Source organism: Meriones unguiculatus, chromosome 8 (assembly GCF_030254825.1).
Source record: "Meriones unguiculatus strain TT.TT164.6M chromosome 8, Bangor_MerUng_6.1, whole genome shotgun sequence".
Lineage (NCBI taxonomy): Eukaryota > Metazoa > Chordata > Mammalia > Rodentia > Muridae > Meriones > Meriones unguiculatus.
In genome coordinates this window covers 2,655,384-2,678,347 of record NC_083356.1, presented here as the reverse complement: position 1 = coordinate 2,678,347, position 22,964 = coordinate 2,655,384, and the positions used below count along the sequence as shown (strand labels likewise).

At 54.6% G+C, this 22,964-nt stretch overlaps 1 protein-coding gene across 2 annotated transcripts; it reads right to left on the bottom strand.

The window, feature by feature from the left end:
* Nucleotides 1-31: 31 nt before the first annotated feature.
* On the bottom strand, nucleotides 32-21,842 carry Bin2 (bridging integrator 2). Of its 2 annotated transcripts, none has more exons than XM_021658799.2 (12): nucleotides 21,717-21,842; nucleotides 15,472-15,552; nucleotides 10,214-10,268; nucleotides 9,900-9,994; nucleotides 9,478-9,573; nucleotides 6,420-6,527; nucleotides 6,139-6,224; nucleotides 4,440-4,515; nucleotides 3,663-3,745; nucleotides 1,992-2,613; nucleotides 763-837; nucleotides 32-377 (listed from the first exon to the last, which is right to left on the bottom strand). In XM_021658799.2, the coding sequence occupies exons 1-12, from the start codon at nucleotides 21,795-21,797 to the stop codon at nucleotides 345-347; spliced, it is 1,491 nt and encodes a 496-aa protein (XP_021514474.2). In that variant the 5' UTR covers nucleotides 21,798-21,842; the 3' UTR covers nucleotides 32-344. The 2 variants fall into 2 exon arrangements, 1 of the variants encoding a protein (XP_021514474.2); XR_009593530.1 differs by having other exon boundaries at nucleotides 304-377; nucleotides 3,663-3,753; nucleotides 4,441-4,515; nucleotides 21,717-21,839.
* Nucleotides 21,843-22,964: the final 1,122 nt, after the last annotated feature.

The window sequence follows — 22,964 nt, the reverse complement described above, 5'->3', positions numbered from 1 at the left end:
GGCCCCTCCTAGGTGGGCAAGACTGCACACGTAGTCAAAGAACTCTTTATTTGGGAATCTGAAGTGTTTCAGCTTTGAGTCTTCACCGGGCGGAGACTGGGACGCCTGTCCTCCTTGAGAAGTGTGGATCGCCTATGGACACTCTTTGTTAGCATCACCATGGCGATTAATGCTCAGGCTTTGGGTAAATGTGGTGCCCTCCTCCCTCAGGCTGCCGCAGACTTCAGCAGTGACCTGTCTCCCACACTAAGTGTTCACACCGCCCAAGAACGTGGATGTGGCTTGATCCCTGACCCCTCTGCTGGAGAAACTTCTCTGGGCAGATGAGGCTTCTTGGCAGTTTCTCAAGGCAGTTCTGTATTTTCACTTGTAGATAGCTGGGAGTGAAACAGGGTTGTGTCAGATGCTGACCTACTCAGGAGAGGTAAAAACTCAACCCTTTCTCTTCAGCTATGTCTGTACAGCGCCTGTAGCTTCCTCTGAGGGTGGCGCTGTGGCATGTTCTGGTTAACATAGCTCTCTAAAGCGAGTATTTGCAGGCGGGGAGACCCACCGGATTGCTGGGCTGGTAGCATGGCCGCTTGCAGTCCACCACTGAAAGGAGCTGTGTGGCTGGCTGGGGCAAAAGCCAGCTGCTGACGCCTGCCCCCATCCCCCAGGAACTATGGTTCCCAGCACGTGCCGCTGTGCCCAGCTCGCGTGGCGCCGAGGCGGGAAGCATGCCGGGCAAGCACGCCTCTGGGCTGCCCCACGCCTCCTTACCTCTTCCTGGGGCTTGGGTACTGTGCTGGCATTCTCTCCGGGATCGGGAAAGGGGTCAGCCTGAGGGCTGGGCTCCTGCCAAGGCAACAGTCCTGTCAGTGACAGCAGCTCACTCCCCGAGTCTCAAACCCCAGAGGCCACAGTGGAGGAGAGGACTGACTCCTGAGAGCTGTCCTCTGACCTCACACCCACACCATGACACACGTGTGCCTACACAATGCCATGGCACGGGTGTGCACCAACACAATCCACAGGCACAGTGAACAAAGAAAGGTTTTTTAAAAAGGGTGAGGAGGGGAGAACCGGGTACAGTGGTGCACAACTGTGATCCCACTTGGGAGGCAGAGGCAGCTAAATGACCTATGGGTTTGAGGCCAGCCAGGGCTACACAGCAGGATCCTGTTTGGAAACAAAGTAAACAGACAACATTCTAAACAATCTCAGATTTGTTTGTTTTGTTTTTGAGACAGGGTTTCTCTGTGTAGCCTTGGCTGTCCTGGACTCTCTTTATAGACCAGGCTGGCCTTGAACTCACAGAGATCTGCCTGCCCCTGCCTCCTGAGTGCTGGGATCACAGGCGTGTGCCACCATGCCCAGCACCTACCTCAGATTTTTTTCAAAAGCGCCCAAGGGTTTTGTGGTTGGTTTGGGACAGGGGATCCATCCAGAGCCTTGTGCACACCACATACCCCCTCCAACACTGCACACCAAGCTGGATTCCAAGGCCATTTAGGAGGAAGGTGGGGACCCTAAAATACTGATTTGGGGACTATGGAGCGCTCTGGCTACAGTAAAGACGATTTGGAAGGAATAAGGAGGCAAGCAGAAGCCAGCACGGCGGTGCACACTGGCCGGCAGCGGAGGCGGGCGGAGGAGCACCAGGCATTCGACGCCAGCCTGGTCTACACAGTGAGGCCCCGAGTTCTAGGCCAGCCAGGTCTACGAGCTGATCTCTCAAGGAGGCCCACAGCTGCGTGCTGGGGTGTTCTTAACCGTCCGTCCGAGTGTCCGTGTTAAACCTCACCCTTTCGCCAGCGTCTTACTGAAGCTGGTCTTTAACCCCCGCACTTGGAGCAGAGGCAGGAAGCTCTCTATGGGTTCCGGGCCAGCCTGGTCTATCCAGCAAGCTCCAGGACACCTGAGCCACATAGATACCCTGTCTCCAAAAAACAAGTAAAAAGCCAAACCAGCCAAAGAAAGGCCCAGTTGGGCTGTCACTTGTCACTTGCCTGGGTAGGGCTCCCGGGCGAGGGGGCGCGCTCCCCGGGGGCCGGGCTGCCGGCATCTTCCTTCTCCTCCTGCGTCCTCAGCGGCCTCTCCGGAGGGTCTGGACTGGAAGTGGCCTCCGAGGGGGCCCTGGAGCCGCGCGGCGACGCCGGAGGGCTGCGGGGCCCACTGCCCGCGGCGAGCCCGGGGCTGGCGGGGGCTTTGGGAGGCGGCGGCCTGCTGGGCGGCGTGGGCGGCCGGTGGGCAGCGGCTCCCTCGCTGGCGGCGCGGGGCCGGGGGGCCGCCTCTGCCCCCTCTGCGGGGCCGGGCCGCTCCGCCCCGGTGCGCCCTTCGCCCGGGGTCGCGGCCGGCGGGCTCGGGGCGACGGCCTGCGCGGGGCCGTTGCTCGCCGGCGGCTCGTCCTCCTCTGACGGCCGGGCCCCCGCCGCCTCGTCCTGTAGGGACTCCCTGCTCCCGCTGCTGTCCTCCCTGGCTGCGTCCGAGGTCGCGTCCTCGCCCGTCGCCGTCGCCGCAGAGAGGGACTCGCTCTCGCTGGTCGCGGAGCGCGCCGAGGGGCTGGTCGGGGAGGCCATCGGGAGGGAGGCTCCAACCGGCGCCGAGATGACCAAGGAGCGCCGGCTGCCGCTGGGGAAGGAAGGGTCACACGCCTAAATGCCCGCACAGGGCCCGGAGCGCTTCACGGCGGAGCCAGGCCGCCTCGACTGCCAGGGAAGCTCGTTAGCAAGACGGATGATAACGCACGGACAGGCACACAGCTGACCAGTGACAGCTGGGAGGGCAAAGCCACCGATGTGCAGGAGCAGGACAAGCACCTCAAACAGTACTAGGCGCACAAAGGAGGCTGTGCTGCAGGACAGCCCCCCGCCCCAGAGGCCCAGTGCGGGGAGAGAACCAGTCTCCACAAGTTGTCCTCTGACCTCCACATGTACCCCTGTGCTCTCTCACGTGCGCGTGCTCGCTCTCTCTCACACACATAAATGCAATAAAAATTTAAAAAATGTGCAAAACAGTATCTTCTGTGTGTAAACAAGTGTATTTGAGTAGGCCGTGCATAGGAAGAGCAGCGAGTTCGGTACGGAAGCCAGTGTCTCCGTTGGTGGGACAGGAACACGTGAGTGAGGAGGGCCCTGGACACCAGCTCTGGTTACAGCAGTCCTTCTCCTTCCACCCTCCCCCGAGAGGGTCTCGCTCAGAACTCCCTGTGTATCGTGGCCTGGGTGGCCTCAAATGTCTGACTATCCTGGCTTGGGCTCCCAAGTGCCAGGAGGGTGCCACTGACCCTGATAGCAGCAGCTGCTCTCCTGGTTTGGTATATGCTTACTTGTGATTTATTCTTCATCTTCAGTTAGATCTGAAATATCTGATGAAAAGAAAAAGTTGGGGCTGGAGAGATGGCTCAGAGGTTAAGAGCACTAACTGCTCTTCCAAAGGCCCTGAGTTCAAGTCTCAGCAACCACAAGGTGGCTCACAGCCATCGATAGTGAGATCTGGTGCCCTCTTCTGGTGTGTATAGCAGAACACTGTATAAGTAATAAATCTTAGAAAAAAGTTTCCATGGGGACAGATAGTAAAGAGCAAGGAGCAAGAGCATCAGGCAAGGCCTCATGGGTAGGAATGGAGATGCTGAGTGTGTCCACACAGGGCACACGTGACACAGCCCCAGACAGGCTCACCTCGACAGTCCTTTCACCACAAAGACCTTGTTGGAATGCTGCTTCTCCAATTTGCTCATCACTTCGTAGAGACTGTGGTTCAGCTAGAGTCAGGAAGGACAAAGGCCAGCTAAAAGGGAGCTGAGGCCACTCCCTCCCCGGCAGCTTTCCCAGTCAAAACCCCCTGGTCCTACCTTGACGGAAACCCCCTCCTCTCTGTAGGCCTACCACACCCGGCTCCACCCTGCTCCCTTCCTCCTTAGCCCACTGTGCCCTGAGGGCAGCTTCCCTTTTCTCAGGTGATCCAGGGAGCGACAACTCAAGTTAACAATAATTAAACAAACAAACCCTACGTCAGCAATAAACTGTGGGGGGGGGGATTATCACGTCTGTGACTATAACACAGAAGCAGCAGGGCATCCTGTAATGTCACAACAGAAAAGCCTTCACAAGATCCTGCTCTGTGCCCGCCTGTCACGGACACTGGCCCCACTCAAAAGCATTCACTGGAAAACCTGACCTCTGCTTGAATGACACCCTCCCAACTCCAGCAACACTTCAATGTCACCTCTTTGTCCCCAAGTCTGTTCCCTTCCCCAGGCCCGACCCTATTCACGCAGGAGATGTGCATTTTAACAGCAATCAACACAGTCAGACAAGAGCTGTCATTTCATTAGTCGATAAAAAGCCAAACTCTGTGATCCCAATATGAGTCTCTAAAGACACAGTGTAAATGAGGCCTACCACGATTGACTAGAGAATGCCACTGAGGAGCCTCCGTTGGCCGCTATTTCTCACCTCGCTCATCTCCCTGTAGAACACGTCTCTCAAGCTGGAAATGTTTTGGAAGACAGTCACGTAACAGCCAATACGACTACGAGGAAACAAGCACAGGTTAAGAGTGGTAATGAGCCCAGCCATCCGCCAACAAGGCTCTCCAGAGAAAGGCGTGCTGGGTATGGACTTCCGGAACCTGACTCAACGCAGCTGGGCCGGGAGTGCAGAAGAGTGAGATGGTATTAGCCCAGGCTGACACTCAAGTTCAGACTAACTCTAGTTTCAGAAAGTTACCTGGCTAGGTGCGGTGGCACGCACCAGCACTTGGGAGCCAGATGCAGGTGGATCTCTGTGAGCCCAAAGCCAGCCAGGGCTACATTGTGAGACCCTGTTTTCTTTTTATAAAGTTATCTCATTTTGGCGATTGAGGTGTTAATGTAGAAGCTACTTTGCAGAGTTTTTAAAAGCCATAAAAATATAAAGCTACATAACTGTAATTATTCTAAGTAGCCACTCTTTCTCTTTCAGCAGCACATGACTTCCATGTATATCTGGACAGAATTCTCCTACAAGTGAATCAGGAAGGGTTGTATCTGTGACAGGGAAAGAGAGCGCAAAGGCTCCTCCATCTTGTATTCTTGCTGAGGCCATTTCAGGTTTAACTAGAATTTTATCTCCTGTACGGAGAAGCCCATCAAGGGAATTTACTCCGCTCCAGCCCAGGCCTGAGGTCAGGATACCCAGGCTGACTTGTCTGTTAGTGTGAAGTCCCTGCAGCTAATTGCTTATCTTGGCTTCTGTTAAACTGTGTGCTTCTACAAACCCCGCCCAGCTCCTGCTGAGCAAGATGCCAGAGTGTGGTTTCTGCCTTCAATAACCCCACATCCTGGACCCCTGGGGTAACTTCTGGTTCCCTAAATACGTGGGTATAGTCCAAGACAGCTGGAATAAAGGCTTTCAGTTGGCTAAAAACTGTGTCCGAGTGGTCATTCCTGGTGGGCAACCCATAGCACACTGAAAGAAACTATGCATTTCCACTCTGTTTAAATCTGGAGACAGGTAAATGCAGTCAATCAAAAAACTTTATCATTATAGCTTAGCATGGCGGTCATGCCTGTACCACTGGCTCTTGGGAGGTCCAAACGGGAAGACTGAAAGTCTAAGGCCAGCCTGGGCTACACGGCTAGACTCTGACTCACAGGAAGACTGCAGGAGGGCAAACTGCAAGCAGTGCGATACTCCTACTGCGATCTTACGAAAGCGTACTTGGCGTGACGACAGTAAGACACGAGTGACATTTCGGTCCCTGTTTCTCCTCCACTGCGGAAGCGTTAAATCTAAAGCACTGTTTACCATGAAGCGCTGGCACGTCTGTTCGTGCGGGTCCCCATCCCACGGTCCGTGTAAATGTGGATGCTTATGAACCCTGATGCGTTAAAGCACACATACTATGCAATGAAGCCATCAGCATGTGGATGACGTGGTCCTTTCCGGAAGACAGCTCTTCTACCCAGCACACACCTGGTCCTCAAACCCAGAAAAGCTGGTGGAGCAAGGATGGTTATTGTGTCACAAGTCTAGAGAGATTAAGGATGCCTGCTTCATCACACAGCAAATTAGTGGCTGAGGTTACACCCCACGCCAGGCCAGGGCTCCTTGCAGGAGGAGCTAACACCTGGACGCTGGTGGCCCAGTGGCTGCCGGTCCTGAACGCCGTTACCTGTTATACAGCACAGGCAGCTCCTCCAGAAGCTCGCGGTTCAGATCCTCGAACACACCCTGGGCCTTGCTGAAGTCTTCTTCTGCCTGGATGGTAAACCAGCGGCTGGAGGCTGCCCCTCACCCCAGCTGCCTCCCTCCCCCTGCACGGACCCACATCCTCCTAGGCCACAGGATGCTGTGCTCTGGCTGCCAGGGAAACCCACCCATTCCTGCACCTGGCCGGGCTACCGTGACCGCTGTGGGGGATGGGGACGGAGGTGGCTTCCCGCTGGTGCTCACCTTGGCAGTCTTGGCCTCATCTCTCTTCTTGGCGTTCTGCACAGCCTCCAGGTGGTGCCGGGCACTATCGTAATCCACCAGTTTCCGGCCCCGCTTGGCAATTCTCTCCTAGCCCAGGGTGAAGAGAAACGGTGGAGATCCGACTCACTGTCCAGCCCGGAAGGGTAACGGAGGACCAAGCGAAGAAAAAGCCTCTGGGACTCTACCACTCAGTTCTGCCTTCTGATAACTGGAGCACTGCAGGGTCCCTCAAGACCTCGGGAAAACAGGGGTTCTTGGTAGAGAAACCTGGATTGAGATTTACATTTTCCACAGCCTGTTATAAACTGTTCAGCTAACCTGGGCATGGTGGTACATGCCCATGATCCCAGCACCTGGGGAGGCAGAGGCAGGTGGATCTCTGTGAGTTCGAGGACAGCCTTCCACAGCTTTCTCCCTCCTGTTCTGTTATGGGCTGGCATGAAGTGTGAAGTGCCTCTGCAATGTCCAAGATCAAAAGTAACCCAAGGGGCAGGAAGACTGGCTCAGTGGTTAAGAGCACTGTCTGCTCTTCCCAGAGGTCCTGAGTTCAATTCCCAGCAATCACATGGTGGCTTATAACCATCTATAGTGAGATCTGGTGCCCTCTGCTGGCGTGCAGGTGTACAAGCAGAAAGAGCACTCACATACATGAAATAAATAAAATCTTTAAAAAAAGGTAAGCCAAGGGGCAGGAAGGATGGCTCAGTGGTAAGAGCTCCTGTAGAGGACCTGGGTTCAGTTCCCAGCACCCACATCCGGTGGCTCACAACCACCTCTAACTCCAGTTGTGGGATATCTGACACCTTTTTCTAGGGTGCAGGCACCTGCACACAGACACAAACACACAGAGACACAGACAGACAGACACACAATAAGATAAATGAGTCTTTATTAAGAAGGAGGAGGCGGCTTGGTGTGGTGGCACAGGACTTTAATTCCAGCACTTGGGAGGCAGAATCAGGGAGACCTCTGTGAGTTCAAGGCCAGCCTGGCTACTGTGCTGGCTAAATTTAGGTCAACTTGATACAAGATAGTCATCTGAAAGGAGGAACCAAAAGTGAGGAAATGCCTCCATGAGATCCAGCTGTAAGGCATTGCTCAGTTAGTGATCAGTGGGGGAGGCCCAGCCCATGGTGGGTGGAGCCATCCCTGCTGCTGGTCCTGGGTTCTACAAGAAAGCAGGCTGAGCAAGCCCTGGGGAGCGAGCCAGTACCCGCCCCCTCCACGGCCTCCAGGGTCCCGCCCTGTTTGCATTCCCGCCCTGGCTTCCTCAGGATGGACAGTGCTGTGGAAGTGTGAGCCGGACAACCCCTTCCTCCCCGGTTGCTTTTGGTCATGGTGGACCACTGCCGTAACAGCCCGACTAAGACAGCTACAGTGAGACCTGCCCCAACCGGCGAGCAGGCAGTAAGGAGCCTCCAGCTCTGCCTGACAGAACAGAGCACCGTCAGAGCGCTCGCCTTACTTTTGGAGAGCTTGAGCTTGGGCGCTGGCGTGACTTTGGAAGCGTGCAGTCAGCTTCCTCCTACTCTGCAGTCAGCGCAGCCCAGCAGAGCTCAGGAACAAAACCTGCTTCTGACCGGGCGAGTCGGTGTCTGCCGGTGCTTGCGGCAGCCCTGACGGCCGAGGTGCTATCCGAGACAGGGTGGTACGCCAGAGGGCTGACACGCACACATGCGCACATTCATGCTGTGGCACACACACACATGCACACACATACTGTGGCACGCACACTGTAGCACACACGCCTGTAGTACACACACTGGCACACACACCACACTGTGGCACACACAAATGCATGTATACGCATTGTGGTATACACACTATGGCGTGCACAAACACACAGCAAATATATTAATAAATGTAATTTTTTTTGTTTGGGTTTTTCGAGACAGGGTTTCTCTGTGTAGACCAGGCTGGCCTCAAACTCTGTAGGTCCGCCTGCCTCTGCCTCCCGAGTGCTGGGATCGCAGGCGCGTGCCACCACACCCGGCTTGTAGTAATCTCTTTAGGGTGTCTGCGGAGAAGCGCAGCAGTAAAAGCAAACACTGGGCTCACAGGACCCAAGCGTGGCTCCCGGCACCCACGTCAGGGGCTCACCAGCACCAGGGCATCCAAGGCCGCCTTCTGGCTTTCGTGGGCACCCACGAGCGCGTACACACACACACACACACACACACGTGTGCACACACCCAAACAAAAATATTTTAAAATAATTAAAAATTGTAATTTTCGCTCTGCTCTTTGAGCAGCACGGGACGGGCTGGATCCCCTCTGCTGACAGAATTTCGGGTGCTTGAAGGCAATATGAAGCGTCTGGGCCTCTGAGTCTCCCCGTACAGTGGACAGCCTAGCTCAGCCGGCTGTTTCTCACGTCTAAGGAGGATGCCTCAGCCAGGCATGCTAACACACCCATAGTCTCAGCAGCTGGAAGGCTGAGGCAGAAGGACAGCAAGTTCCAGACCAGCCTGGAGTACACCACAAGATCCTGTCTAAAAAGAAGAGAAAGAGAGACACTGCTTTGGCGCTGGCGACGCCTCTGCAGTGAAGACGCACCTGTTCTTTCAGATGACCCAAGGCCCATTTCCAGCGCCCACGTCAGGGGGCTCACAACCACAGGCAATTCCAGCTCCTAAGGACCCAATCTCTGACCTCCAGGGCACTGTACCCATGTGCTCATATGTACATACAACATACCCACACACATACAACATACACACATACCTACATACAACATGCTCACACACACAATATACTTGCATACATACATATACATAACTGAATATAATAAAACAAACCTTAGTAAAAGGAGCTCGACGCCTGGACCTGGCTGGGTCTGGCTCAGTGAAATTCACTGCAACTTAACCGTAAGCACGCTGTCATGCCACCTGCCACCCGACTGTCCTCTAACTCTCCCGACTCCACATCCCACCGTGGGCTCAGGTGCTTCTTACAGCGTCAACCCCACGTGCTCTCTAGCTGGCGAGGACTGTCTGTCCATCTGTCTCCCCCTCGCCCCCGCTGTAGACTGAGTTACCTTTATCTCGCTGAACTGGGACACATAGTTTTCCATGGTCCTCACAGCCTGGTCGGCCAGTTTCTCTTCATAGTCTTCCCAAAGGAGATCATTGTTCTGTGGGGTGCAGGCAGGGAGTGAGCGGCCTCTTCCCACAGCCCTCCAGAGAAACCGAGCCCTCTCTGCAGAGGGTGCTTCCGCTGTACTTGGACTAGCATGTCAGCGTCTCAGGGGCAGGGATGGGCGACCCCAGGGCGTAGGGCATGGGCGTGAGGGGGCGCTCAGCTGCCCGAGGTTACTTTTCAAAAGCAGCCCATCTTCACGGAGGAGACGGTTCCGCCATCTTACAGAGGGAAGAGAGGACAGGCCGCAGCCACTTCCTAGGCTCAGACCCAGGCTCTGGGAGTGCGCCCTAGGCCATGCCATGCCCAAGCTGCCCTTACCGCCACGATGGCCTTCAGCTCCTCATGCCCATCCCAGTCGCTGCTGTAGACCTCCTGAAGGGTCTCAGACAATCGCTTTGAGCTTTCGTGCATCACTGAAAGGAGAGAGCTCAGTGCTACCATCAGGAGCCTCCCCCACACAGGCGACAAGGCAGTGCAGAAGCCGGGTGGGGCTGGCCTAGGAAGTCCCCCGAGGCTCCCAGAGTTTCAGGGCTTAAGAGCACTGAGCATGGAGAACCCTGGGCCTGCCTGGTCCACCTGCCTCAGCCTGCCCAGGCCCTGTGTCCCAGCGTCCTTCTGGGCCGAGTACCCACCTTTGACTGCACTAAGGAAGTTCTTCAAGTCCTTGTACAGCTTGTAGCCTTCTGCCTGAAAAGGAAAGGCAGCTTCGGTGACCAGCTCCATCTACCTGAGGACCCCGGCAGAGGTCGGCCCTGGCACAGCTCACACCCAGGTCTCTTCCGGTGCTCTCAGAGAGCAGGGACAGTGCCAGCCCCACTCGGCACACTTCCTGCCCTCTGCTGAGCTTCTCTCCCAGTGCACAGGAGCCTGTTCCCGAGCCCTGCAGGTGGCCCTCGCTGCCAGCCACACACCAGGAAGGTCCGTGCGAAGGTCATTCCTGCCTCCCCTGTGCTCTTCCTTCACTTGGACCCGTCCTTCCTCCAGTACGGACCCTAACCACTGAGCCATCTCTGAGCCAGCCCTTTTCTCCGCTCTTAAGTTCCCCCAGGACACAGACACCAGCAACCCCTGCCCCAGGCACAGTTGCCTTGCGCTAACCAGCCGGCTAGAAGGCTGCCCTTCTGTGCGCCCACAGGAGACTCTTAACTACATTCTACGCCTATTAGCGTTTTGGTTGCCTGTATGTTTGTGTAACTGTCTATGTCCAAAGATGCCAGAAGACGGTGCTGGAGCCCCCAGGACTGGTGTTAGAGAGATTTGTGCATGGCCATCTGGTGCTGGGGGCCAAAGCTAGAGCAGCAACAAGCAGCTGCACTGCTGAGCCATCTCTCCAGCCACAGGAAGTTTTAAAAATTATCATGTGTGTGAGTGTGGGCATGTGATGTGTGCATGATGTATGAGTTGTTGGTATGTTCTTGTGGAATGTATACAATTCACCCTTGTTCATTCAAATGCTGATTTCTCTCTCCCTCTATCTGGTTTCAATCTGGACATTGCATTGTCATACTTATTCTAAGCATCACCTGTCTCATGGTAAACATGCCACCATTTGTTCTCTGTATTGTCAATAAAACAACCAGCCAATGCTGAGCAATGGAGAGAACAGGGTGGAACATCCTTGTCCAGAGGGGAGGAGAAGGAAGAGAGTGGGAGGCCTCGGAGAGGAGAGGAGGTCAGGAGAGGACCTGGAACCAGGAGGAGAGATGAACGAGACCTAAGATATGACAAAAGCAAGTATAATGCAGGAAATCTGAATGGGAGGAAGCTATGCGGGCTTGGAGGTTTAGGATGGAGTAACTATTGCCCAGCATTGTGCTCTGGGTTAATTAAATAAACCCTAGGCTCTGTGTGGTGATTTGGGTATACAGCTGGTTTAAGAATAACTGCTGCTTAACTAAAAGATAAACCTATAATAAATATTAATAACCAACAACACATGTGATGTGTGTGTGTGTGTGAGTGTGGGCATGTGATGTGTGTGAGTGTATGTGTAAGTGTGTGCATATGATGTGTATGTGTGTGTGTGCATGTGATGTGTATGTGTGAGTGTGGGCATGTGATGTGTGTGTATGTGTGTGTGTGCATGCGATGTGTATGTGTGAGTGTGGGCATGTGATGTGTGTGTGTGAGTGTGTGCATGTGATGTGTGAGTGTGGGCATGTGATGTGTATATGTGAGTGTGGGCATGTGATGTGTGTGTGTGTGTATGTGTGAGTGTGTGCATGTGATGTGTATGTGTGAGTGTGTGCATGTGATGTGTATGTGTGAGTGTGTGCATGTGATGTGTATGTGTGAGTGTGGGCATGTGATGTGTATGTGTGAGTGTGGGCATGTGATGTGTATGTGTGAGTGTATATGTGATGTGTGTGTGAGTGTATATGTGATGTGTGTGTGAGCGTATGTGTGAGTGTGGGCATGCATGTGCCATGTCACACAAGTGGCCACAACTGACCAGACTGGTCAACAAAGTGTTTGAAACCTGAAGATATTACACAGAACACAGGAAATGCTTGCTGTGACCTTGCTCACTACTGGAAAGGCTGAGTGCCCTCCCGCACCCAGCCGCCCCGCCCGCCCAGTACCCAGGACTTCAGGAGCTTTGGAAAAGGCCGAGGCTGCAACACTAAGAGGGCTGCAGAGACGGTCAGGATGCAGGAGCAGCGCCTGCTCTTGCAGAGGACCAGAGCTCAGGTCCCAGCACAGCCAGGTGTGACTCCGGCTTCACAAACCCAACATGCCGCACACGCATGCAGGTACTCACAGACACGCACACATCCACATAAGTACAAATGAGATCCTCTTAATAATTAATGAAGATTTAAAGTCTTTCTTGAAAGAAAACAGTACGGACTTAAGTTTTCACCTCATCGTGGATACTCGCACAGAACCCCGAAGGGTGAGAGCAGCTAGCTGGGCTGACGGGATGGCTGGGGCTTGCGGTAAGAGCATGTGCTGCTCTCCCAGAGTCTGGTCCACAGCACCCAGGCTGCAGCTATCACCCTGTCTGTCCTCCCCATGAACTCACATGAGGGTGGCAGGTTGATCGTTGTGAGCCGCTGCGCGTGAGTGCTGGAAGAGAACCTGGGGTTCAGAGCCGTTCCGCTCCTAACCCTGGGCCATCTCAGAGCCATTCCCACTAACCCTGGGCCATCTCAGAGCCATTCCCGCTCCTAACCCTGGGCCATCTCAGAGCCATTCCCACTAACCCTGGGCCATCTCAGAGCCGTTCCGCTCCTAACCCTGGGCCATCTCAGAGCCGTTCCGCTCCTAACCCTGGGCCATCTCAGAGCCGTTCCGCTCCTAACCCTGGGCCATCTCAGAGCTGTTCCCGATCCTAACCCCTGGGCCATCTCTGCAGCCCCATTTGCCACTCTTCCTTTATGCCCTGTTCTTTCTTCTGAGGAAGGTGTGGGAGAGGACACGGGTGTGGAGGCATGGGGTCGGGATGAAGGAACAGGGCTGGGCACCCGTTGTCCTTTCTCACACCTGCCCCCCCTCCCCTGGGATCCTAGGCTAGCTCATCCCGGACCTTCCTTCCCGGCAGACAAGCCTCCCACATCCGGCTCTCACTGGTCCGTCAGGCCCTCTGGCATCCTGGCTCTATTCTCAACCAGGAAGTTTCTCCCCACTCTCCAGCTCTGGCTCCAGCTCTGGCTCCCAGTCTGGAAGGGCGGGAAAGCACTTCCATCTCTGCCTCTGCTGACTTCCTCACTCCTGCCCTCTGAAACTCTGCCAGCTCTTTGGCACTGCCATAAAGAGCCCGAGTTAGCTCTTGCCACCCCTTACACAAACAGTCCCCACCCTCGGCTACCGAGCCATTCTCTTCGCAAGCTGGACCACCACGCAGGGTCCCAGCCAACTGGGAGACGAGGGCAGGGAGGCCCACGTGGGTGGACCCCCAGACACTCGCAGAACAGCAGTAGACGCACCGCCAACCCCGAGCAAGGGCCATCAGCGCCAGGGAAAGACCGAAGCCTTCGTGAGGCCAGCACCTCTTCCAGTCTTCTGAGGAGGCCAGGGCAAGGCCGGGAGAGCCTCACAACCAAGATGGAGACAGAGCTGTCGGAGCGCCTGCCCAGTGTGTGCGGAGGCCGGGTGAGCCAGCACCACGCACACTGGCTGTGGTGGTGCACACTGTAATCCCAGAGTCGGGGAGGTGGAGCCAGAGGAGCGATGCCCGAGGCCATGCTCAGCTATACAGCGAGTTCAAGGCCAGCGCGGGCTTCAGGAGATACTGTCTCCAAAACTAGGGAGAGCACCCAGGGCAAGCGGCAGGACCTCAACCTGAGCGGGGAGGCTGAAAGACAGAGGGGACTGTCACTGTAAAGCTGGAATGGGGGGAGGGGATGAAAGTGATCCAAACACATTGCGTTCGCGTGGGGCACTGTCAAAGAACACAGCTTAAAGGCTGAGAAATAAAGAGCTGATTCCTTCGCCAATGAGGGCTCACGGCCACTCCAAGTAAACAGCAGACATGACATGGCTCCTCACGGTAGACTTTAATGATGCCACCAAACAAAAATGAAAAGCTACAGGAAATTCAACACAGTCAACAGCAAAAAGCTGGGCAGTGCTGCTGCCTGTAATCCCAGCTCTAGGGAGGCAGAGGGAGGCAGATTTCTGAGTTTGAGGTTGGCCAGGACAGTCAGTGCTATGGAGAGAGACTGTCTCAAAAAACATGGAGAGATGGCTCAGAGGTTAAGAGCACTGGCTGTTCTTCCAGAGGACCTGAGTTCAATTCCCAGCAACCATATAGGGGCTCATAACCATTTATAGTGAGATCTGGTGCCCTCTTCTGGTGGCAGGTGTGCATGCAGACAGAAATTGTATAAGTAATAAATCTTAAAAAAAAAACGGTGCGTGACTGTGGATAAGCAATGCTCTCGGCAAAAAGCTTCAGTGAGGGGCTGGAGTCGAGGCTCGGGGGCTAAGGGCACTGGCTGCTCTCCGGAGCACTCATCCTGGTTATTCAGCAAGTACTGGGCCAACCAGGGTCAAACAGGTAGGATTTTGTCACAATTCAATCCCAAGAGAAAACCATCCCGAAATAATCTTTTTAGATGCCTCACACGTAACTGTAATGGACATATGTTGGTCTTATACACACAGAAACCGTAACTGTAGGATATGAAACAAGAATGGAAATAGCTTACAGAATCACTCTTGTAAAGAATTTCTTTTTCTCTGATTTTATGTGTGTGTGTGTGTGTGTGTGTGTGTGTACATGTGTGGGCAGGCCAGGACCAAGGAAAACATGGAGACCAAAGGACAACTTACAGGAATTAGTTCTCTGCCTCCACCCTGTGAGCTCTGGGTTGAGTCAGGTTGTCAGGGTAAGGGTAAAGGCAAGAGCCTTTACCTGCTGGGCCATCTCCCAGCTTGACTTAGTTATTTTTGTATCTCGGCCTGGCCTTGAACTTGTGACCTTCCTGCTTCAGCTTCCCCAGGGACCATAAGCATGAGTGACCACGCCTGTTGTCTTTTTTTCTGATGTGTCGTCACGAGTATGTTTCACAAGGAAATGGATGGGGCAGGGGCAGAGAGGCGGCTGCTGGTGACTGGCCGACCCGACCCTCGGTAGTGCCGGGACTGCGCCGCAATGAGATTATTTGTTGATGCAAATAGCTGTGTATTATAAAGGGCCTCAGCAGTCTCCATGCCCCGGTCACAGAACGGGCACCTGCCTGGCCGCCGGGGTCCTCCTGCCGCACACACTACAGTACATGCAGAGAGAAGAGCCCTGCCCTGTGCTTGGAACCGGGAACAGAAACAGGGCGAGTGAGCGCCTCTGCTTCTCAGAGGACAGCGCAGCAGCAGCTGACAGACGCTGCTCCAGAATGCTCTACACCCAGGCCCCCTCACGCCTCCCCTCCCTGCCCACACTACCTACCTGTTGCTGGTAGAAGTTGCTGGCGCTTTGTTCAAATCGCTCATCTTTGGTTTCTACAGCTTTCCCCAATTTCTGCAGAACCTGGGATAAAGGACAGAAAGGCACGCGTGATTACAGCCAAGCCCCTGATCCGCTGGGCTTGGGTGTGACCAAAGGTCCAGGCTCCCCTCAGCTCAACAGAGTTGCGGTTCTTCTCAAACTGGGGTAGCTGGGGTAGGTCTGTGCTGGAGGGCCTGTCTGTTCATTCTCCTCCACAGCTGCTCCTCTCCCACTCGCCTCTCTGTCCCTTTCCTCTCCCCCCATCTCCCTCTCTTTGGAATCTCATTATTTGAAGACTGTTTTGCATGTTTGGTTAGGTTGGGCCCAGGGCCTTGGACCACCCAGACACACACTCTTCTACTGAATTCACCTCCAGCCTTAAAGCAAATTTGGTTTGTTTGTTTCTCTGTGGGATCTTGGCTGTCCTGAAACTCACTTTGTAGACCAGGCTAGCCTCGAACTCAGAGATCCACCTGCCTCTGGAGTGCTGGGATTAAAGATGTGTGCCGCCACCCAGCTCTTAAAGTGATTTTTTTCTTTTTCTTTCTTTCTTTCTTTCTTTTTTTTTTTTTTTTTTTTTTTGGTATTTCAAGACAGGGTTTCTCTGTGTAGCCTTGGCTGTCCTGGACTGTCTTTGTAGAGCAGGCTGGCCTCAAACTCACAGAGATCGCCTGCCTCTGCCCAGCTGGAGATGAATGAATCTATTTTCCATCACCTAAGAATGGAGAGAGCTGAGCACATCAGCGTCAGCACTGACGTTCGCTCTCACGGGGGCTGGGAGGGGCTGGTGGTAAAGGCGCTTGCCATCAGGCCTAGGACGGCTGAGCTGGATCCCCGAAACCCACACAGTAGAAGGAGAGAACGGACTCCCAAAGATGTCCTCTGACGTCATATGTATGACGTGGCATATGTACATATGTACACACACACACACACACACACACACACACACATGCATAGCCAGATAGATGAAACAGGACAGGAGCAAATCTTCTACTGAAAAGCCCATGTTGGAAGGACACCTCCCTAGGCCCAAAGTAGGATCTTAAGCGCTGCTTCCAACTTCCGCCTCTCCCAGCTCACCCAGCCCCGCCTCGCCACTCTGGGAACACCTGCTCTTTCTGGTTTCGTCCACAGCCTTAGCCCAGCCTGGGCTGGCTCCTTCCCGCTGCCCTAGGACCTGACGATGCTGCTTCAGTTCTCTAGCGCTTCTCCACTCCTCGGCTCCCGTTTATTAGACTCCCACGGTGTGTCCGCTAGGTGACAGTTTCCATTACGTCACTGTGGCAAGGAAGGATGCCCTACGGATCTGAGGCCTTTCAATCTCCATAGTCCTCCTCTATAACTTAAAACAAATTTCTAACTAAGCCCCACTGTTAATTGTTAGTCCATTCTCTTTCTGGACTTCATCCTAGTGACTTCCCTACTTTGCCTGCTGTGCAAGCATAAAACAAACAAGCAAACAAACAAACAAACTGGTTCAAACCCCATTCCTCTCTCACCAGTCTCTATCTGCTTCACCCTGTTGCTCAAGCTCCCTCATTCCTCAGTGCATGCATAACTTCTCTTTGTCTTCACCTGCCTCTGTTTCCTTCTCAGCCTCTGCTCCTTACTATGGCTGAGAATCGAGCAGGAGGCCACCTGTCACTTTAACAGGAAGGAGGGGAAGCCGGGCTGTGCACCTGCACAGGACAGAGGGAGACTGCAAAGAGCAGTCCTGACCCACAAGCCAGGGAGCAAAGCAGGACGTGTACAGCTTCATTGCAGCCTTAGGGGAGGGTGTGCCGAGGGGAGTGGAACCTCCTTATGGAGGAAGCTGAGTCACACACCAGTGTGCCTGGGCGCATGTGTGTGTTTGTGTGTGTGCACACAGGACCAGGGAGGCTCTGTGTGGATGCTGACTCACTGCAGTCTCCTGAGACAGAGGAGTGGGTCAGTGTCTCTCTGTCTCAAGCTCTCTCTGTGGTGATGAAGATCAAGATTAACTCACACCTTGGCCTTTCTGCTGACTGGCTGTTAAGGTATTTCTGCCCAGGGCTGCACAGTGAAAGATATTTCTGTCGACACTGAGCAATTAAAAACGACTGTGTACACAAAGGTCCTTTCTCTAGCTGCCTGCTGAGTCTAGGTTTTCATCTTCTTGAGACAGGGTCTCACTGTGTGGCTCTGGCTGTCCCAGAATTCACTACGCTGACCAGGCTGGCCTCCAACTCACAGAGATCCGCCTGCCTCTACTTCCAGAGTGCCGGGATTAAAGGCGTGTGCACCACGCCCAGCTGCCTGGCCTGTCAATGGCAGGTGCTCCTTCCCTCGGCCAGATCTGTCTCTCTTGGTCTCTACCTCACTCCCCACCCCTCCCTGGATGTGCAGTCCCCATCCTCCCCGGCTCCTCTCTCCCCCCTCCCAGCAACAAATATGGGTCTTCCTCAGAAAGTTGCAAAACCACCTTGCAGCAGGCAGTTCTGACTTCCTTTTCTCTGCTCCTCCCTTCCGCTGCCCACGCCCACTTAGCATTTCTCAGGTGGGGCAGGAAAGAGAAAAGTCAAGACGGAGTCAAGGCAGAGCGCAATGAGAGCCCAAACACTCCAGGCGGTAGGGTTTCTTAGCTTACGAGACCTGGCAGGGAAGGTCAAGGAGATAACCTGGAAATATCTGTCATCTCTCCAAGCCCAAAAGTCACTCGTCATAGCAACAGGTGTGAACATGGAGCCATTCTTAGACCCTTGGGAACATGAAGTGCATATATGCCACTGACGTGTGCTGAAAGAATAAACCTGTGTGTCTGCTCGACCGTAGCCCAGTGCAGCCTCAGTTGCAATGACCCTCCAGCTTCAGCTTGTTGAGAGCCGGGATCACGGGTGTGTGCCTCTGCACCTGGCTGAATCCTGCTTTCCGGTCACTTCCTGACGAGAGCTCCCAGTGCCCTGTGAGAGCCCTGTCCTAACTGGCTGGCAGCTGACAAGTGAGAATTCAGAAGTTTGGACAGCAGAAGCAAGGGCTCGAGGGTGGGCGTGGCGAGATGTCCCGAAAGTGGGTGGAACGTGTCCCAGCGTCAACCAACTGTTCTTTTCTCTTTTCCATAGAGTAAAGTGGGACAGACACACCTTTAAAAAAACAACCCCCCACAGCCTATTTGTTTGATGGCTACAATCCCTCCCCAGGGGCCCCGCCCCCACCCCACCGACAGAGTTTTAGTCCGTGCTGTCGGTTGGGGTACTGTGAGTAGGAGCAGATGCTGAACGAGAACGTGGCTGTGGCTCTGGAGAAGAATGCAGACACTAACGAGGCTCTTCCCATCAGCCCCGCACACTGTTTCAGGCTTCCTCCCACCACTCTCCTGCTTCAGCTGCACGTCTGGTGATTGGCAGGCTCGGGCCTTGCCCTTGATAGCCCTCCTCAGCTGGAAGGCACTCTCACACTTATCAGAGGAACTACCCCAGTCCCCAGGTCCCATCTCAAACTCTGGCCAGTACCAGAAAACCTCCCACCCAACCCTTGTGCCCCGAGTTCCCACGGATGTGCGTATCTTAGGCAAACGGTAGATTCTGAGCTTCCGGCAGACAATAGCTCCTTAGTCATCTTAGTTCCCTGAGCCCAGCTCAGACCCCTGAACAAAAGAATCTACTGCAAATATTTGCCACGTTAAACCCCTGGGGATGGAAGCTGAATGAATGTTAACAGCGAAAGGAACAACAAAGGAGTGGTTTGGGAGAAGTGAGCGGCTGGCCACGAGAAATCAGAGAGGGAAGCAGCGGGCTGGCTGAGGATGGACTGTAAGAGTACTGTGAAAGTGGGGCTCATGCTGCAGCCGGCGGGAACTGGAAACCAGAACCAGAAGGACATTTTCTTCCTACTGTGTTTACCAGGCAGCAGACCTTTCCCCTTCAGAGGAGGACGAGCCCACGTACAGTGTTTCCTCCTCAATCAGCTCCTTCCCAGAGCGGCTTTGCGGGGCCACACAGATGGCAAGGAGTGTGGAAAGCTTGAGGGGAGGAACTGAACTCCCCTGAGAGCGTTTGGTGGCTGCGCCTCTCACCAGCCCGTGCTGTCTTCCCTGCGGGAAGACTCTACCTTGTCCTCAGTAACTTCCCAAGACCCCTGAACTTCTCTCTAGGCCCTTTCTCCTCTATGTCCAGTGTCTGCCGGGGCCAGCCCTGAACTCACAAACTCTCAGTCTATCTTGCTTTCTGCACTGACCTGCGAGTTCCTTGGGGCAGACTAGAGTTTTGGCCTCTCTCCCTGTGTTGTCAGGGTCCAGGACAGAAGAACAGCGTGCTGGGGGCAGGGGGCGGGGAGGGGGGACACTTGACTCTGAAGTTCAGAGTTCCCTCCAACTTTCCACCTGATCTTAGTGGACAGAGTTTCATAGAAAATATCCATCTTCTCATTTTATAGATGAGCGACCGAAGCCAAGCACAGAACACTATTCACGCAAGGTTTTGCAGTCCAGGCTTAAGAGAGACAAAGCTGTAAACCCCAGGGCACGTTCACAGCAGGCCCGGGGAAGACAGGCAAAAAGCAGCTGCCACATCCGGGCTTTAGTTCAAGCGTCTTTCTCTTCTGTGGCACCCAGGATTCTCTCACTGGGTAGGAGCTTAGTCTCACACCGAGCCACGCCTGCCAGCCCTCAAGATGTCAAGTTTTGAGTTGTCTTGTTTTCGTCTTTTGGGCTTTTTGCCTTGTGATTCTTCAACCACAGTGTTGCTTTCTCCGGGTGAGCTCCCTGGCCCGTTTATAGCTAGACCTTCTCACGAGCATCGTGCCCAGAGCTGTCAGGCGTCTAGTTAGCCTCCAGAGAGGCAAAGTCACGGCAAGCGAAGTAACAAAGGCTGGCCACGGGAAGTTTTTCCTCCTTCACCCGACCTCAAAAGACAGCGGCGTGTAGAGCCCCGCCCTTCCACTGTGGCCATTTAACCCCAAGAACCACCTGTAGGCCCCGCCATTCCCCCGGCATCCCCCTGCGGGTCCTTCCTTGGCCAGTGTGCGGCCTCTGGAAGGTACGACGAGCCCTCCCACTCTCAACCCTGCCGTTTACCTGCCTCAAAGATCATGGAGCCCTTTCCCTCACCTCACGCCTCCTGCACACCAACGTTTCTAGAGTGTTGGCAGCCGGAGGCTGAGGCTAAAATCAAAATGCCTTTAAGATGTGGAGAGAGAGGGCTGGGGGGGACTCAGCTGGTGGCGCGCTGGGTTTGCTCTCTCCAGGCTGAACCCCAGCCTCTAAGAGACGTGACTGCTGCACATGCCTGCAACCAGAGCTAGAGAAGGCAGGGAGACCAGAAGTTTAAGCTCATAGCGAGTTTGGGGTACAGGACACTCTGTCTCAAAAAAAAAAAAAAAGTGAAGAGTGCCGAGAACAGAGGCTCGTGCCTATGGTCTCTGTGGGATGGCCATCTTGTATTCCAGGCCAGCCCAGGCTACACAGTAAGACCCTGCCTCAAAAAACAAACGAGGAAACAAAATGGACTGCGTGATCTCTCTCTTTTCTTTTTTCCACGTTTTCCGGGACAGGTCGCTATGTAGTCTAGTGGAACTCACTGTGTGAATCAGCCTGGCCTTGAACTCACAGACATCTGCCTGCCTCTGCCTCCCAAATGCCCGTGGCACCCCACCGGCTGTCCCCACAGTCTGAATGGTCAGGTTAAGGAAGGAGGCCTTCAGGCAGCATCAAGGCAGAAGGAACGGTCTAAGAAGCAGGGGCTGGCTACTGCGCACCCCAGCTCCCCTCCACCCCAACACAGAATATCTTGTAGCTCAGGCTGGTCTTGAACTCAGCACATAGCCTAGAATGATTGAGTTTTCTGTCCTCCTGGCTCCATTTGTACCAGTTCAAGCAACACCCGGGTTCTAGTCCCCAGTGAACTCCCAAATCAAACCGAGCAGGGTGACAAGCTGGCACCTGCTGTCACTCGCTTTGGGGACAAGCACCTGCCGGTCAGCTCCTCACCTGGGAACCGCCACCCCTGCTTTACTGCTGGGACATGACCTGCGACGTGGCTGCGCCCCAGCATTTCTTCCTTTCTGTCGCCCTTTCTGGGTCAGGCTGAGGGCTGCTGGGGGTCCCGTGAATAGCTGTCTCCTCGGCTGCTCCCTGCTCTCCCGCATCGCCCTGGGTTCCCGGACACACACTCCCCGCTCGGTCCTGGGGCAGCAGGACCCTTCCACTCTGTCCAGGCCCGGGCCCCTGGTGAGGCCAGGCTGCCTACCTTCTCCTGGGCCCTGCTGAACTTCTTCTGCACCTGCTTGGCGAAGAGGCCCGCAGCTCCGCCGGCCTTGCCCTCAGCCATCCTGCCGGCTGCGGGGGCGCTGCCTGGCCCTGTGGTTTCTAGAGGCCTCTGAGAGGAAGTGCGGCCTCCCAGCATGCCTTGCGTCAGGCCCAGAGGGCGGGCCTTCACACCCTGCCTCCCGCCTGCTGGGGTCTGGTCGGCCTGGACCACCCCAACGCCACCTTGCGAGGACCACTGGAACCCACCATTGTCCATCTCCCCGGAGAACCACCGGGACCCCATCATTGTCCATCCTCTTGGGAGAACCACCGGGCCCCATCTCTGTCCAGCTCCTCGGAAGAATCACTGGGCCCCCATCTCTACCCAGCTCCACAGGAGGATAACCAGACCCCAATAACGTCCATCTATCTCCTCTGGAGAGCCACCAGGACCCCATCACTGTCCATCTTCAAGGGAGGACCACTGGGGCTCACCACAGCAGCTCAGGTGCTTCCCTGGGCAACAGGCTAGGGTCTACAGGCACCTGGAAATGGGAGGCCAGCCAGGCTATTCTGAAGAAGTTGGCGGAGAAGGGTAGTTCAGGGTGGACTTTGGTGGACACACTTTGGTTGTTGTTTTGTTTTTTTTGAGACAGGATTTCTCTGAGTAGCCTTGACTATCCTTGACTGAATATGTAGACCAGGCTGGCCTCCAACTCACATCGATCCCCCTGCCTCTGCCCCCTGAGTGCTGGGGGACACACACTCTTAAGACCAGCTTGGAGAGACCTGCAGTAAGGAAAGAATGGCCCCATTGAGCAGGGTCTTTGAATGTGGACCATAACGCATTGGTTCCCAAAACCTGAACAGCACTAGAGAAGAACAAAATGTGGACACAGAAAAGATGGAGTTCCACTCGGTGAGGAAGTTTGTGGGTCAGAGGTCACCTATCAGCTGCAGAGGACTGATGCAGACTGGCTCCGTCTCTGCCTGGGTTGTTGCTGGCTGGCACTAAGCCTGGAAATTGTAGGGACAGAGTGCAGAAGATGCACAACTCAGATCTGGATCTGAAAGGGAGAAAGACTAGAGAGATGGGGTCCTCAGGAAAGGGGTGCCATTAATAAAGTGCTAAGGAGGAGAGTAGGGGAGGAGCCTGAACTGGGCGATGGAGAGGAAGCCTTTCTAGTCAAAACGCAGTAATAAATAAGATGGACACAAAATGTGAATTTAGACACAGATTATGCAAATT

Bases quoted from the DNA above. Each gene is read 5' to 3' on its own strand.
- Bin2 (XM_021658799.2), bottom strand. From the start codon at position 21,797: ATGGCTGAGGGCAAGGCCGGCGGAGCTGCGGGCCTCTTCGCCAAGCAG. The intron at 2,614-3,662 runs GTGAGCCTGTCT...TTCCTTCCCCAG, and splicing joins GTGGTGAAAGGACTGTCGAG to CGGCAGCCGGCGCTCCTTGG. The intron at 378-762 runs GTAAGGAGGCGT...TTTCACTCCCAG, and splicing joins TACCCAAGCCCCAGGAAGAG to CTATCTACAAGTGAAAATAC.